This window comes from Dictyostelium purpureum (assembly GCF_000190715.1).
Source record: "Dictyostelium purpureum unplaced genomic scaffold DICPUscaffold_3, whole genome shotgun sequence".
Classification (NCBI taxonomy): domain Eukaryota; phylum Evosea; class Eumycetozoa; order Dictyosteliales; family Dictyosteliaceae; genus Dictyostelium; species Dictyostelium purpureum.
The window spans coordinates 117,264-133,253 of record NW_003519340.1 but is presented as its reverse complement, the minus strand read 5'-3'; the positions used below and the strand labels follow the sequence as shown (position 1 = coordinate 133,253).

Here is a 15,990-nt window from a genome sequence, read left to right as displayed (position 1 = left end):
AACTATCATGTATATAAATCGTAGTGATCATTTTATAAATAGTATCATTAAAACAAATAAAAGTAAAAAGAAATAATTCTTTAATTATATTTTGTAATTTTTTATTTTTATTTATTTTTATTCCTAGTGTCGAGTATTTTTAAATATAAAAAAAAAAAAAATGGGTTATACTATTATATATTAATAATATAAAAAAAAGTGGTTAAAAAAACAAAGAATGGAGACTAAAAATACTAATATTATTATATTATTTTAATTGGTTAATGTACCAGTTGTAAACTCTATTGATTGTTTTAATTTTTCGTAAATAACCATTTTTTCTTCTAATGGTAACATTGTAATACCTTGCCAAATAACGGTTGGGTCAAATTCGAGGGTTTTGATGAAAGTTAAATAGTAAACATGAATAAAGAGACCCATAATAAATTGACAGTCGGTTCTATCAGTAACACCACCGTGACCTGGGAAGATAGTATCAAAATCTTTAACTTTGTATGCTCTCTTGATACCAGAGGCAAAGAATCCACCAAATGGGGCAATTAATGATCCAAACAATGCTAAAACTAAAGCATGGTATTGAATTGGAATATATTTAAATGAATGTAATGTGATACCAAACTAATTGTTATTATTAAAATATAAAAAATTTGAATTAATATTTGAAAACATTATTTTTAATTTCACCTGGTCCTATAATTATATTAATATTTACATATTTTGAAGCAATGGTTGAAACTTCATGTGGGAAAATGAAATCTTTTTCAATGAAAACTGGATCTCTTTGACAATGAAGGGTTTCCATAAAACCTGTATTCTATAATTAAATTGAAGTTAATAGTTAATAAATGAATCCATTTAAATTGAACCAATATATTTTTAATATTAAAAAATACTTACACCTTTTGGACAAACAACCCAATCAAATTGAAGTAAGAAGCCACAGAAATAATAAGCAAATAATAAAGTCCAGAAAGTAGCACCAATGAAACCTTCCCAAGTTTTATTTGGTGAGATTTTCATTAATGGTCTGTTAATGAATCTATAATAAAAAAATGGTATATATGTTAGTATTGTTTTAAATCATAAATGAAACCTGTTTTAAATAAATTATATCTACTTTTTACCAAGGAAGAAACCATTGAAATAAGCAAAAATATCATTACAAACAATAATTGAAACTGGTAAAATGAACCAAATGAGACCTTGATAAATATTTGAAATTAAAAAGTTTGATTGAACTACGACCATCATTAAGATCATTAAAGTCCAAGTTAATTGTGAAAATTGATATCTATAACAACCTTTTCTTAAAGTAAAAATAAATGAAACAAAGCCTAAAATGTATTGGAAATAAAATATTAATATTAAAAATTACATTTCGATAAATAAATAATGGGTTACTTACCAATACAATATAATGAAAAGGAGTGCCATAAATGGTATCTAACGAAATGTTGGAAAATATCTGGGTAATAATTTGCTAATGTGATTAAAATTGGTTTTGCATAAAAGAAGAAGAAGGAAGTGAATAAAAAGAACCAATTGAGAGTTCTAAAGTGTGGAATTTTCTTTTCTTTTGCTTCAATATATCTTAATGCAATCATCTCTTTGAATACTAATAATTGTAAGGCGATAACGAATAATGATACGATAAAATGATCTGTACTAAGGACACCAATGAAAAAGCTTATCATACATGCACCCATAATTGAACGAATTAATAACTTTTTATATTTGGCTGATGGTGGATCTGTAGCTTTTAAATTATCTGCATTGTTGGTTGTTGATACTGATTTTTCATTTTTTTCATCTTCGGATGAACTTGTTTCTTCATCTTTTGACGAATCAAATTCTCTATTCTCTTTTTTTAATTGTTCTTTTTTTCTATTTCTAACTGTTGCTTGATCTGATGTCATTTTTATTTTTTTTAAAAAATTTTATTTATTTTATAAAATAAATAAAGAAATAAAAAAAAATATGAATATATATATATAATTTATTTTTTTAATTTAATAATTTAATTAATAAAAAAAAAAAAATTATTTTATGTTTTTATAAAAAATTTTAAAAAAAAATAAAAAAAATTAAAAAAAATAAAAAAAAAAAAAATGAAATTTTTTTTGAATTTTTTTTTTTGAAAATAAAATGTAAAGGTGTAAAGGTTTTTATTTTTAAAATAATGAAATATGGTGAGTGTGACTCTCCAAATATAATTTTAATTTAAGGATATTATTTATTCCCATGTTTTGTTCAACGAAAATTTAATAGATATTTGTTTAAAAATAAATTATGAATGAATTTATTTTGTGATTATTTTATTTCCCAATTTTATTTTTAAGTTTTTTAAATTGGAGTTTATTTCAATTTCAAGTTTTAAATTTTAAAATAAAAAATTAAAAATAAAATGGGGTTTAACCGATGAAAAAGAAAAAAAAAACTAAATACTTTTACACAATGGGTTAACCAAAGTGAATTTTATTTTCTTTATTATTATTAATGTATAATATATATTTTATTATAATTATAATTATAATTATAATTTTTATTAAAAATAATAATTATAGCGTTTTATTATTTGTTTTATTTTTTTAATTTAATTAAAACTACTGAAATATTATCATCAGAACCTGAAAAATAAGCAAAATCTTTGAGTTTATTGCAAGCCTCTTCTATTGATGAAGAATTTAAAACTATATTACAAGCTTGTTGGTCAGAAATTTCATCCCAAATACCGTCACATGCAACAATCAGGTATTGATCCAATTCAAAGTCACGAACAGTTTGAGAGAGGTATGGATCGGGTATAACGAATGGCTCCATATAAATATCACCTATTGATCTTGAGACAGCTAGGGTACCATTGACTCTTGATGTATGAGCATTTGATACTACATATCCACCCAAGTTATTAATTCTTTTAGTTTCCATTGGTAGTGATGGTTTATGGTCAAATGATAAACGTTTAGCAACACCATTACTTTGGCAAAGTACGATTCTAGTATCACCTATATTACTAACACAGTAATAATCACGAGTGATTAAAAGGGAAGCTGCAGTTGCACCACAATATTTGAGATCTGGTCTTTCATTATTAATATACATTTTGAATTGTAATGATATTTCGCTGTATGCTTGTTTTAACCATTGAAGGGGTGGAAGCGATGGGTAGATATCCATTAATTTTTTCATAATCTTTGGGAACCATTCACTACTGTATGTTGCTGCTCTATTTCCTGCATGACCATCAAACAATGATACCAAATCATAGTCATCTTGGTCATTAAATTTACCAAAAATGCTAAATGAATCTTCCATAGTTGGTCTTCTACCAATCATATCTGAATAAACCATTTCGAATCTATTCGACTTAGTGATTATCATATGATGTTTATTTAATATAGGTGATGGTGGTGTATCCGATTCATTAGACGATGTGGTGGTTGTTGACAATAGCTTTGATGCTATTTGCTGTTCGTTAAGTGATGGACTTGTTATAATAGTTGTGTCTTTTAATTGTTTATATAATGATTGATCGAGTACTAAACTTGGGTTCATTGCTAAATCTAAAATGATCATATTTTTAAAATTTTGAAACTCTTCATATGGTAATGTTGATAATTGATTTCTTGATAAATATAATACAAGTAAATGTTCAAACTCACCTATCCAATTTGGTAAGCTTTTAATTCTATTGTTTGATAAATCAAACTTCTCTATACTTTTAATATCTTTACAAAACTCTGGTATCTCGGATAAATTGCATGAGCCTAATCCCAATTCTCTAAGTGATGGAAAATCTGGATACACGGTGTTGTTATTTGCTCCGACTCTGGGTTGGTTAACTTTAAACTCAATCGAGCTATTGCCATTTAAGTAAAATTCTTCCAGTGAATATGATACCAGTTGACTTGGGAACACAATTTCTTTAAAGTTATTATAACCAATACTTAGTTGTGATAATGATTTACATTTCCAAATATTAACGGGGAGCTCTGTAAGTTGATTACCCGATACATTAAAAGTTGTTAAATTTTCTTTAATATTACCTTCGTCCATAGCATTTGGGTCACCCGAGACATGTACCTCGCTATCTGGTGAACCTTCAAATAACTCTTTTGGTATTGATTTTAACTTGTTATTAAATAGCAAAATAGTAGAGATGTTTTCCAAATAATTCAAACCTTCATTAGGCAACTCTGTCAATTGATTAAATGACAGGTCTAGATGGGTTAATTGGCTACATGTTGAAAAGAATTTGCTTGGAAGTTCACTGATTTGGTTGTTACGACATTTAAATGACTTTAATGAAAATAAACCTAAATTTTCATTAACACCTTGAAAGAGAGATACTGGTAAATGTTTAATTTTATTATTTGATACATCAAATTTTTCTAAATACATTAAATAATAAAAATCTTCTGGAATACTTTCTATTTCATTATCTGATACATCTAATTGAGTTAATGTCTCTGAAAGTGATGTTAATTGTTGTGGCAATTCTTTAATCTGATTATTATTTGCAATAAGTGTAGATAGATAGCAAAGTTGTCCCAATTCAACTGGTAGCTCTGTCAGATTATTATTTGAAATATCCAAATGTGTCAATGATTCTAAGTGCTGAATATCACTAGAAATTGAATGTAATTGACAAAATGGTACTAATAACTGTTCAATTTGTGTAAACCAAAATAAATTTGAAGGCAATATATTACTTCCATCCCATTTATCATCATTTGATTGGTTTGAGCCCAATTCTAATTTCTTTAAATTAGAATTATAACATAGCTCCCATGGAATACCACCTTGATTTAATTGTTCATGGTTTAATGATATTGGTGGTGGTTGTTCAATACCACTACTAGATATTTCCTTATTTTCTTTAATTTGCTCTTGTTGTTCTTGCTTCTCTTGTTGTTCTTGTTGTTCTTGTTGTTCTGGTTGTTCTGATTGTTCTGATTGTTCTGGTTGTTCTGGTTGTTCTGGTTCCTGGATTTCATTCTCTTCTTTAATTGAATTTAATTTATCCTTTTCTTCAGTAAGACCATCACTATTATATATTTCAACCTCTTGATTATTATTTGCTTCATTGTCAACACCGCTACAGTTTTGTGAATCTGGCTGCTGCTCCTGTTCTGGTTTTAGATCCTGTTGATGTTGATTAAATTGCTTTTTCATTGATTGAATTTCCAAATTTTCTTTGGTTGCTGGAATCATAAATTTATTACCAGTTAAAATTAATGTTGATAAATCGGACAAACCAGACAATGAAACGGGTAATGTCGATAATCTATTATATGATAAATCTATGGTTGAAAGCTTTCCTAATTCTCCAACCCTTTCTGGTATCTCTGTTAATTTATTTCTGCCCAATAACAATCTTTGAATTGATATTTTACTATATAACTCTTCATCAATAACTTCTAAATTTGAACTAGTTCTAATATTATTATTAGTTATAAGAGAAGTTAATAAAGTTAAACGGATGTATTGACTATACTGTAATAATTTATGCCTATACCTACTTATCATATACTACAGAATAAATCATTGAACCAGTTTTTGGTGGCATTTTAAATGTATGTGTTGATGTTGATTTCGATAATGGTGGAGGAGAGCCTGTAGAGCCTGATAAACCAAGCAATGATTTGGGTGATCCATTAACTGGGTGGGGAGATAATGATAGCGATGAGGATGATGGTGATTGATTTTTTTGTGGGGTGCAACTACCACTACGATTGATGCCACTTCCTGTCGATGAATGTAATGAATTTGAAGATGATGTTGATGTTGGTGGTGGTGGTGACAATGTAAATACTGAGAATGATAATGGTCTTTTTGGTTTATTCTCTTGTGGTGGCAATGCTGGCTTTTCAATACCTGTACTCCTAGACATTGAATTATTTTCATTATTTATATCATTAGTTGACATTGTTGTATTATTATTATTGTTAATTGTTAATGTTGATGAAGATGCTGATGTTGATGTTACCAAATTATTATTATTATCATTATTATTACTATTGCTATTACTATTTTTATTATTTTTAGTTAAATTACTTAAAATTGGTTCAGATTTTCTTTTAAAATGAACCATTTTTAATTCTATGTGCTATATTTCTATTTTATTTTTTATATACTACAATTTTAGAAATTTCCTCAAAAATATTAAATTTGAAAAAATATAAATACTAATTTACATATATGGTTTTATTTATAATTTATATTATTATTTATTATTTATTTATTTATTTATTTATTTATTTATTTATTTATTTATTTATTTATTTATTTATTTATTTATTTATTATTTATTATTATTTTTTTACAAGTCTATTTAAGCTTTTATTCTAAATCTAACTATTTTAATTTGAAATTAATAAATGAAAATTGAATTAATGAAATAATGAATGTAAAGGTCTATTTAAATTAATTGTTCTTTTTTTTTTTTGTATATATAAATGCGATATGTGTGTGATATTATTAATAAATTTGAAAAAAAAAAAAAAAAAAAATTTTTATAATATTTTTTTATTTTATTTTTTTTTAAAGTGGGGGAAATAATTATGTTGTGTAAATAAATATAGAACTGGCTACTGTTTTTCCAAAAATAAAAATATTACTTTTTTTATATATACATAATAATATATGTAAATATTGAAATATAAAAAAAAAATAAAAAAAAAGATTATTAAACCTATTATATTAAAATTGCTATAAAAAAAAAACACTTTTATATTAAACCTTTTTTCTATTTCTTTATAATAAAATAAACCCAAAACTAAAAAAAAAAATAAAAAAAAAATAAATAAAAAATAAAAATATCTAAAAAAAAAATTTTTTTTTTTTTTTTTAAATTTAAATTTTTATCATCCAATCTATTAAAATCAATCGATACGTACCGATCCTGTTTTTTTTTTTTATATAAAAAGTATATAAAAATAAGATACACAATAAAAAATTCCTTTTTAAAAAAAAAAAATAATGTGTATTTCGCTTAAAACAAAAAATAAAAATAAAAAATAAAAAAATTAAATATAAAAATAAAAACAAAATTAATAAGAAAAAAAAAAAAGAAAATGAAGCATAAATTGCTTTTTTTCAGTTATTAAAACAAAATCATTAAACTATTAATAATATATTGGCTAAATACCCAAAGAATGCCATAACTACCAAATGTTTCTTTGATCAACCATTCAAACCAGGTTTTATTTCATCGTTTTAAGTACTTTTGTTTAGTAGGTCCATAAAATATCCTCACTATATAGATAGAAATAAATATAAGAAATCTGAGGCAATATTTAATAGAATACGAATCAAAATCATCCAAAATAAAAACAATACCATTTTTTTTAAAAAAACCTAAATAAAAATATGCATGTTTTTATAAAAATAGTAAACTTTATTTATTTTATTTATTTTATGTTATGTTTATTTTATGTTATATTTCTTCGACATTTATCTCTAAATGCTGAGGACTATTGTTTGGCATCGGTGCTATATTTGTATTGGGTGTTGTTGGGGATACTTTTTCGTTTGACTCTTGATAGCAATTTGTATTAACATTTAAAATAGTGCTTCGACTAGTATCGTTTGAAAAATTTAACTCTTCATCATTTCTATTGGTGTCTATGTCTGGTAAAAATGAGATGGTTATAGTTAATGATGAATACTGGGACACACATTGATAAAGCTCGTCAATGACTAGGAAATAAAATGCAAACAGTGAAGCAAATGCACCCCTGATTGAATCCAAAGTCGACTTGTAAAAATATGTTATTCGATTTGCCATTAATTTATTATTTTTATAGAGTTTCATTATTTTGCAATTTTAAATGATTATTACTTTTCTGTTTTTTTTTATTTAATTTTTATTTCTATTATTTTCTTTCCTTTATATCATTATTACCACTATAATGTATACAATCTTTAATTTAGTAATGGCGATTACTGTTTTTTATATTTATTTTTTTTATATTTATATTTAAAAATATTTCTATAACTATAGATATTTATTATTTATAATTTATAAATATTTATATAATTTATTAATTAAATAAAAAAATTAAAATTAATGAATTAAAAAAAAAAAATAAAAATAATTATAAAATTATTACTATTATTTTTTTTAAAGCGAAATCTGTATAAATATTCATTTGTATGTGTGTGTTAGTGTTAGTACGTGTGAGAGTGTGTGTAGTGTGGGTTTTGAATTTTTATGTGTGTTCATTTTTTAAGCAATAATATTAAAGTATGTGTGAATGTGTTTGGGGTATGAATATTTTTTTTTAAATATACAAAATTTTAGATAATACTATTATATAAAAAAAAGTATAACTTTAAAAAATAATATTATAATAATTGTAATATGTAAAAAGTAAAAAAATGTTCCTTCAATTAAATTATATATGCACTAATCAAATAAAAAAATTAAAAAAAATTTTAAAATAATTTTTTAAATTATTTAAATTTTTTTTTTTTTTTTTTTTTTTTTTTTTTTTTTTTTTTAAAAATTTTAATATCTTTTAAAATTATATTTTTAAATAACTATTGCTTAAAAATAATTTTATAATTTTTAATCACTTTTTAAACTCCAAATAAAACAACTCATAGATGCTATTTAAAAACTACAACAATAGATAAATAAAACAAATAACAAAATAACAATAAAATATAAACAATAAAATATAAACAATAAAATATAAACAATAAAAATAAAAATAAAACAATAAAAATAAAACAATAAAAATACAGCATGGAATATAAAACAATATTAAATAATACCAGTAAAACCAAAGTTTGTTATTTTTTTGATCAAGATGTTGGGAATTATTTTTATGGGCCATATCACCCGATGAAACCACATAGACTATGTTTAACCAATAACTTGGTATTAAACTATGGGTTACACAAAAAAATGCATTTATATAAAGCAAGAAGAGCAGACTCTGAAGATTTTTTAAGATTTCATTCAGATGACTATGTCGATTTTTTAGAAAGGTAACTCTATTAATATACAAGAATTTAGATAATCATTTTAATACTAACTATTTATTTATTAATTTGTTATAGAGTATCACCAGATAATTTAAGTGAATGGAAGGACTTAAGTAGATTTCATATAGGTGAAGATTGTCCAGTGTTTCCTGGACTATATGACTATTGTTCAATTTATACAGGTGGTTCAATCGAAGGAGCATTAAAATTAAACCATAGAATGTATGATATAGCGATCAATTGGAGTGGTGGATTACATCATGCTAGAAAAGACGAAGCCTCAGGTTTTTGCTATGTAAATGATATTGTTTTGGGAATTTTAGAGCTATTAAAGTTTCATCCAAGAGTTTTGTATATAGATATCGATGTTCATCATGGAGATGGTGTTCAAGAAGCATTCTATTTAACCGATAGAGTAATGACAGTAAGTTTTCATAAGTTTGGTGGCGACTTTTTCCCAGGTACAGGTGATATAGACGAAATTGGAATGCATGCTGGTAAACAATATTCTGTGAATGTGCCATTACACGATGGTATCGATGATAGGAGCTATCTTTCAATTTTTAAACCAGTAATACAGGTAAATATAAATATAATTAAAATTAATATCAATAATTTAAATTCATATAATTTTAACCTTGCTAATATTTTATAATTTTAGGGTGTAATGGATTATTATAGACCATCAGCTATAGTTTTACAATGTGGTGCAGATTCACTTAGATTTGATAGATTAGGATGTTTTAACCTAACAATCAATGGACATGCAGAATGTGTTAGGTTTGTAAAGAGTTTTAATGTACCAACTATGGTTTTGGGTGGAGGTGGATATACTGTTAGAAATGTAGCACGTTGTTGGACCTATGAAACATCAGTTTGTGTTGATACTGAAGTTAACAATGAATTGCCATATAATGATTATATTCAATTCTATAGTCCCGATTTTCAACTAATACCCGACTACTCACACATTCCCTATAAATTTGAAAATGCAAATACAAAAAGCTATTTAGACAATTTGAAAATTAAAATTTTAGAAAATTTAAGAGTTTTACAATGGGCCCCATCAGTTCAAATTCAAGATGTACCTCCTGATATCATGGCAATTGATTCACAAGAATATCAAGAAGATTCAAAAGTAAGTAATAAGATTATTTTATTGATTTTTTATTATTTATTTTGTATTATTTGTTTTGTATTTTTTTATTTTTTTTTATTTTTTTTATTTTTTTATGTTTTTTTATTTTTTTATTTGCATCACAACATTTACCTCGCCATAATTATCACCAGGAAATAATGTATTGCATAAAAATTTCAATTTATTTTTCTTTTTCTTTTTTTTTTATTATTATTTTGCCAATAGTATTTAGTTTTGTTTTTATTTCATTCTCTGAAGAGATTTTTAATTAATTAGTGTTGTATTGTTCCATATATAGGTTTGGTACATAATTATTTTGTTTTTTCGTTTGTCTTTTAAAAAAAGAACAGTATCAAAAAAAAAAACAATTACTGCGGTATAAAAAATATGGTGCAAAAAAAAAAAAACCTATACATACACCAAATATAGAATCGAATCTATATTCTTTTCTCTTTTAATTAATTAATTAATTAATTAATTTAAAAAAAAAATAATGTCGTCATTTTTATTATGACACTATCCACACTTCACTTTTCTCCCCATATCAACTCGACCAATCATTTTTTCTTTTTTTTTTATTGTTTATTCGTTTTTTTAAAATACACAAAAAATTTCACCACGCTCAATCACAAATATCATACGTAACAATATGCAAAAATGATTTTTTTTTTGATAGTTTTGCTCGAAAATTTTGTAACTATTTTTAATTTTTTATTTTTTTCTGAAAATTTTCGACCGAGTGTTCGTAATCAAAATAATTTAAAAAAGAGAAAATTCATAGTATTTTTAAAAACGAATTTTCATTACATAGTTTTGGTCTTTTTAAATCATTTGAAAAAAAAAAAGATAATTTTTATTTTTATTTATTTTTTTATTTATTTTTTTATTATTATCATTATTTTTCAAAAAAACAATTACTAACCAAATTTTTTTACCAGGAAAATATAGATAAAAGAGGAAAAAAACATAACGATTTTTCGTAAATCCAAAGTTATAATAAACGTTTTTTTTTTTTTAATCTGAATTATTATTATTTTATTTTATTTCTAATATTTAATTGGTTCAATAAAAACGAAATGGGTCAAATCATATATCTGTGAGATTTATACAAAAAAATAATAATAAAATTCACATATGAATATAGACCCAATATTCAATGTTCCACACATAAAAATAACGGTATACACTCTTAATAATAAAAAATTAAAGTGAATGATCTTTGTGCATTACAGCCAGTTTAGACAATACCACAAACAATCAACAAATGGTGAATGAGAAAAAGATTTTTATTTATTTTTTTTTTAAAAAAAAAAAGAGATTTATAAGAACCTGCCAATAGGAAACAAAGGAGATTAAAATTTATCGTCTGAAATAATTCAAATAAAAAAAAAAAATAAAAAAAAAATATTTCATCATTTTTTTTAAAAATGATGTTTTTTTTTTTTTTTTTTTAAATTTTTTTTTTTCCTTGAAGACCCTCAAGTTTGGGATGGGCACAAAAAAATAAAACCCTAAATCCCAATTGGCTGTTAGTGTCGAGAAAAACCCCCAAAAATTAAAAATTATCGTTATCCCTTTTTTAAAAAAAAAAAAAAAAAAATTGTTCGCATAAAATTTTTTTTTTTTGATACTGGGGGGGGGTATGGGTAATTTGATTTCATAAAAAACACAAACATAATATTCATATGATTTGTTCTAAAATAGAAACCCATTGATTAAATCATAGAAAATTATTATTTTTTTATTTTTTATTTTTTTTATTATTAAATTTTTTTTTTTTAAATTATTTTCACACACTATAAATAATTTTTTTTAATATTAAACCTTTTATTTTTTTTAAAAACACCACACATCACATACCAAACAAACTTTTCGTCTTTATTATACATATTGATTTTTAAGCAATAATATCATTTGCTGTTAATTTTATAATAAAAAAAAAAAAATATATTTTTATATTGCTTTTTCAACCTAGATATTTTCGCAATCATAATCATAATCTCTCGAAATAATATTTTTTTTTTCCAAAATATTTTTATTATTAAATTTGTAATTTTTTTTTATTAAATCAATTATAATAATAGTTTTCTTTTTTAAATTTTTTTTTTTTTTTATCGCTCCAAACCATTGTTAACCTTGTTCAAATATTTTTCTTTATTTTCAAAAAAAAAAAATTATCAGCACAACAACCAAATTTTTTTTTTTTTTCAAAATTAATTTAATTAAAAAAAAAAAAGAATTATAAAGATAATTTATATATTTGTAACATTAATAAAATAGTAACATTAATAAAACTTAGTTGTATTTATAAAAAATATAAAAATAAAATTGTAATTTAAAACAAAACTAAAAATAATCATATATAAATAAATAAAAAATGCAAACTTTTAAAATTGTAACATTGGGTGCAAGTGGTACCGGTAAAACTTCATTAACTGTTAGATTTGTTAATGGTGATTTTATAGAAAGTGTATGTATAAAGAAAAATAAATAAATATAATTTTATGGCTATAAAATTCAAAAAGATTTCAGCAAAATTTTTATGATGGACCGTGCCATATAAAATTTTTTTTTTTTTAAAAAAAAAAAGATATTTTGTCATAAAAAAAAATACCATATAATTTAAAAATATTGTTATAAATAATAATTAAATATTTTATATTAATATTTTTTTATTTCTTTTTTAAAAATTATATAGTATGACCCAACAATTGAGGATTTATATAGAAAAGTTATCGAAACTAATAAAGGTGAAAACTGTGTATTAGAAATTATGGATACATCTGGTACAGAAAGATTCCTTGCAATGAGAGATTTATATATTAGAAATGCACAGGCTTTTGTATTGGTTTATTCAATTACATCAAGAGTTAGTTTTATAGAATTAGAAAATATTAAAAATTATATTTGTCAAGTTAAAGAGAAATCAGTTTCACAAATTCCAATCGTCGTCTTGGGTAATAAATGTGATTTAGAAGAGAACCGTGCTGTTTTCCCAGAAGAAGTCGAGGCTTTAATAAAGAGATGGGGATCTGGTGAATTCATGGAAACCTCAGCAAGGATTGATATGAATATTCAAAGTGCTTTCGACCAATTGGTAAAACAATTGTTCATTAAACAAACTGAAAAACCATCTAGTAAAAAAGAAAAGAAATCCAACTTATCTTTAATTAGTAGCAGTAACAGTACCACTTCTATTGCCAGCAGCAGCAGCTTAAGTAGTATATCCAGTAGTGTTAGTTCATCTAATCTTAGCTCTAGTGGAAATAACCAATCTAAAGAGAATATATCAAATAGTTACAGCAAAGAGAATGTACAAAGAACCAGCAGTATAAATAATTTTAATAAGATTAAAACTTTAAAAAAGAAAAAAGGTGCCTCGCCCAAAGAAACTAAATGTTCGATAATGTAAAAAAAAAATATATATATTAATAGTAATAATCTATGCGTTGTAAAAAGAATCAAAAATCAGTAATTTTAGTCAAAATAATCTATATAAGTTATATATATTATATATATTATATATTATCAAAAAATCTATCTATTTATTTATAAAAAAAAAGAAAAAAATTTAAAATTCCGAAAAACTTAAATTTTTTCATATATATAAACCTTTTTTAATAAAAACTTTAAATTTGTAGTTTAATAAAACAAATTAACATATAACATTTTTTAAAATATAAATCATCTTGTTTAAACAAGTTTTCATAATTATTTTTTTTAATTTTTTTTTTTATTATTATTATTATTTTTATTTTTATTTTTATTATTAATATTATTAAAAATTATAATTTTTTTTTTTCATAATTAAGCAATTTATTTGTATAATTTTATATTCATTTCATTTATTTGTGAAAATCTAAGATTAATTTAGTTTGGTGGGTGTGGGTGTCTCTTTTATGTAAAACTTGAAAATTTGAACTTGTGTGTTAAACAAACAAAAATAATTTTTTAATTTTTTTTGTTTAAATTGGATTATAAATTTTTTATTCCCCCCTGAACAATATTAAATTTAAAATTATAAATCATTAGTCCAAATATTTGATAATAGTTTTTTACTTCATATATAAATTATTTTTTTTAATTTTTTTCTATTTATATCTTTTTTTTTTATTTTTTTTATTTTTTTTTTTTTTAATTGAAGAAAAAAATTATTTTCAATATAAAATTAAATAATAACAAGTTTTCATAAATTAAATAAAAAGAACTTTTAAAAAAAAATTTTAGGATAATTGAAAATTTTTTTTTTTTGAACTTATATTTTTTTTATTTTTTTTAAAAAAAAATAAAATATTTTTTTAAAAAAAAAAAAAAAAAAAAAATTTCAATTATCAACATTTTTAGTTTTATTTACTAAAGATAGTGATTTTTTTTTTAAATGGAAAAAAATATATCAGATCTAAACTTTAATAGTGGCGACAATAATAGTAATATTAGTAATAATAGTATAGTTGTTAATAATAATAATAATAATAACAATAATAATAATAATAATAATAATAATAATAATAATAATTATGATGTCAATAATAGTAATATTAATAAAAATAATAATATAAATCATTTTTCAGAAAATAAATATATTATTGAAACGATTATTAGACATGTTTTCAAATATTATATTCCCAAAAATCAACAATATTTTTTTTATTGTATTGCAAGGCTGGTTTCAAGAAATTGGAATTTGTTATTAACGTCTTTAAATCCAAAAGAATTTTCGTTGTTTTTAAACCTGGATTATGCACATAATTTTTTAAAACTAAACGATCTTTGTAAAATGTTATTTAATTTCGATAAGAAAACAGGGTATCTATATGTTGCCAAAGAATATAATGTTTTTTCTCCATTGATATACTGTCTTTTTAATAACTCCATTAAATATGAAGAAATGCATGTTGGAAAAGAAGATGTTTCTGTGATAGCAATAGAAGGAGTGGAGTATGGAACAATTTTTATACCTAATATCAAAGAGCTAATTTCCATTGCCAGGGAAGAGTCAAAAAATGTTTGGGTTATTGAAAATAGTAAAGTATCAGTTCTCTGTTTCGAAAATTTTATGGATTCTCATCTCCAACATTGTAATATAGAGTCATCACATATCATTATTTTAAAAGAAGGTGGTAGTTATGCAGTTGATTGGGAATATAAAAATGAAGATCCGACATTTGGTATTATTGTTTTCCCTATTGGATGTGAAGTTTTTACTGGCGGTTTAACTAAAATGGTTCATAGAAATGGGGATGGAGACATTACAGTATTAAATAATAAAATCAAGATTGATAGTATAAATAATATAGTACCGATTCATATTTGTTATGGTAATTTCAAACATTTTATTGAAGAGGTCACAAGCGGTATAAAAATTGAAATGGTATTCAAGTTTAAATTAATGGAAAAAAATGTTTTCAAGATCGATGAAAATTATAATTATCAAAATCAACTGGATTGTGGTTCATTTAAAAGTTATACCATTTGTGACGTAAAGAGAACAAATTTAAAATTGGATTACTCTACATCAACCAAGTACTTTCACTTAAATAAAAAAAATTTAACCAGAGATCAATTTCCAAGCGATGAACAAGATTTCATATGTAATAAAGATTTAAAGGGTATACTATTAAAAGAAATAGAAAAATATATTGAAGGATTTCACAAAAATATTGGTTTCATTACGCAAAATTATTATGGGTCAAGTTTTTAATTATTCGGATTTAAAAGGATTTGATAAATATTTGGCACACAAGCTATATGATTATTTTGGAAAAAGAGTGTTTATTGTTCATTCTTATGTAATGATATTTAAAAGATAAAGAAATTGGGATATAAATAGAGCAATATCAAAAGCCACCATCCATAGT

General features: G+C 23.0%; 6 protein-coding genes across 6 annotated transcripts; 3 read left to right on the top strand and 3 right to left on the bottom strand.

Annotated features, from left to right (window-relative positions):
* Positions 1–78: 78 nt before the first annotated feature.
* DICPUDRAFT_44595 (uncharacterized protein) lies at positions 79–1,800 on the bottom strand. The gene is made up of 5 exons (XM_003283038.1): positions 1,406–1,800; positions 1,118–1,334; positions 898–1,039; positions 713–814; positions 79–618 (listed from the first exon to the last, which is right to left on the bottom strand). The coding sequence occupies exons 1-5, from the start codon at positions 1,704–1,706 to the stop codon at positions 253–255; spliced, it is 1,128 nt and encodes a 375-aa protein (XP_003283086.1). The 5' UTR covers positions 1,707–1,800; the 3' UTR covers positions 79–252.
* A 780-nt stretch (positions 1,801–2,580) lies between these two features.
* DICPUDRAFT_74095 (uncharacterized protein) lies at positions 2,581–6,094 on the bottom strand (the record flags this gene model as incomplete). The annotated part of the gene is made up of 2 exons (XM_003283037.1): positions 2,581–5,437; positions 5,523–6,094. The coding sequence occupies 2 exons, from the start codon at positions 6,092–6,094 to the stop codon at positions 2,581–2,583; spliced, it is 3,429 nt and encodes a 1,142-aa protein (XP_003283085.1).
* Positions 6,095–7,438: 1,344 nt separating this feature from the next.
* On the bottom strand, positions 7,439–7,816 carry DICPUDRAFT_146739 (uncharacterized protein; the record flags this gene model as incomplete). The annotated part of the gene is made up of 1 exon (XM_003283036.1): positions 7,439–7,816. The coding sequence occupies one exon, from the start codon at positions 7,814–7,816 to the stop codon at positions 7,439–7,441; it is 378 nt and encodes a 125-aa protein (XP_003283084.1).
* A 936-nt stretch (positions 7,817–8,752) lies between these two features.
* On the top strand, positions 8,753–11,115 carry DICPUDRAFT_85725 (uncharacterized protein; the record flags this gene model as incomplete). Its single annotated transcript, XM_003283084.1, has 4 exons — positions 8,753–8,997; positions 9,070–9,574; positions 9,656–10,132; positions 11,071–11,115. The coding sequence occupies 4 exons, from the start codon at positions 8,753–8,755 to the stop codon at positions 11,113–11,115; spliced, it is 1,272 nt and encodes a 423-aa protein (XP_003283132.1).
* A 1,394-nt stretch (positions 11,116–12,509) lies between these two features.
* rapC (rapC, RAS family GTPase) lies at positions 12,510–13,544 on the top strand (the record flags this gene model as incomplete). Its single annotated transcript, XM_003283083.1, has 2 exons — positions 12,510–12,602; positions 12,831–13,544. The coding sequence occupies 2 exons, from the start codon at positions 12,510–12,512 to the stop codon at positions 13,542–13,544; spliced, it is 807 nt and encodes a 268-aa protein (XP_003283131.1).
* Positions 13,545–14,510: 966 nt separating this feature from the next.
* On the top strand, positions 14,511–15,833 carry DICPUDRAFT_74091 (uncharacterized protein; the record flags this gene model as incomplete). Its single annotated transcript, XM_003283082.1, has 1 exon — positions 14,511–15,833. One exon carries the CDS (start codon positions 14,511–14,513, stop codon positions 15,831–15,833), a length of 1,323 nt encoding a protein of 440 aa, XP_003283130.1.
* Positions 15,834–15,990: the final 157 nt, after the last annotated feature.

Excerpts from the sequence above, each read along its gene's own strand:
- DICPUDRAFT_44595 (XM_003283038.1), bottom strand. The coding sequence starts at position 1,706 with ATGGGTGCATGTATGATAAGCTTTTTCATTGGTGTCCTTAGTACAGAT. Across the intron at positions 815-897 it reads GGGTTGTTTGTCCAAAAGGT|AATACAGGTTTTATGGAAAC; the intron begins GTAAGTATTTTT and ends ATTTAATTATAG. Across the intron at positions 619-712 it reads CAACCATTGCTTCAAAATAT|TTTGGTATCACATTACATTC; the intron begins GTAAATATTAAT and ends AATAACAATTAG.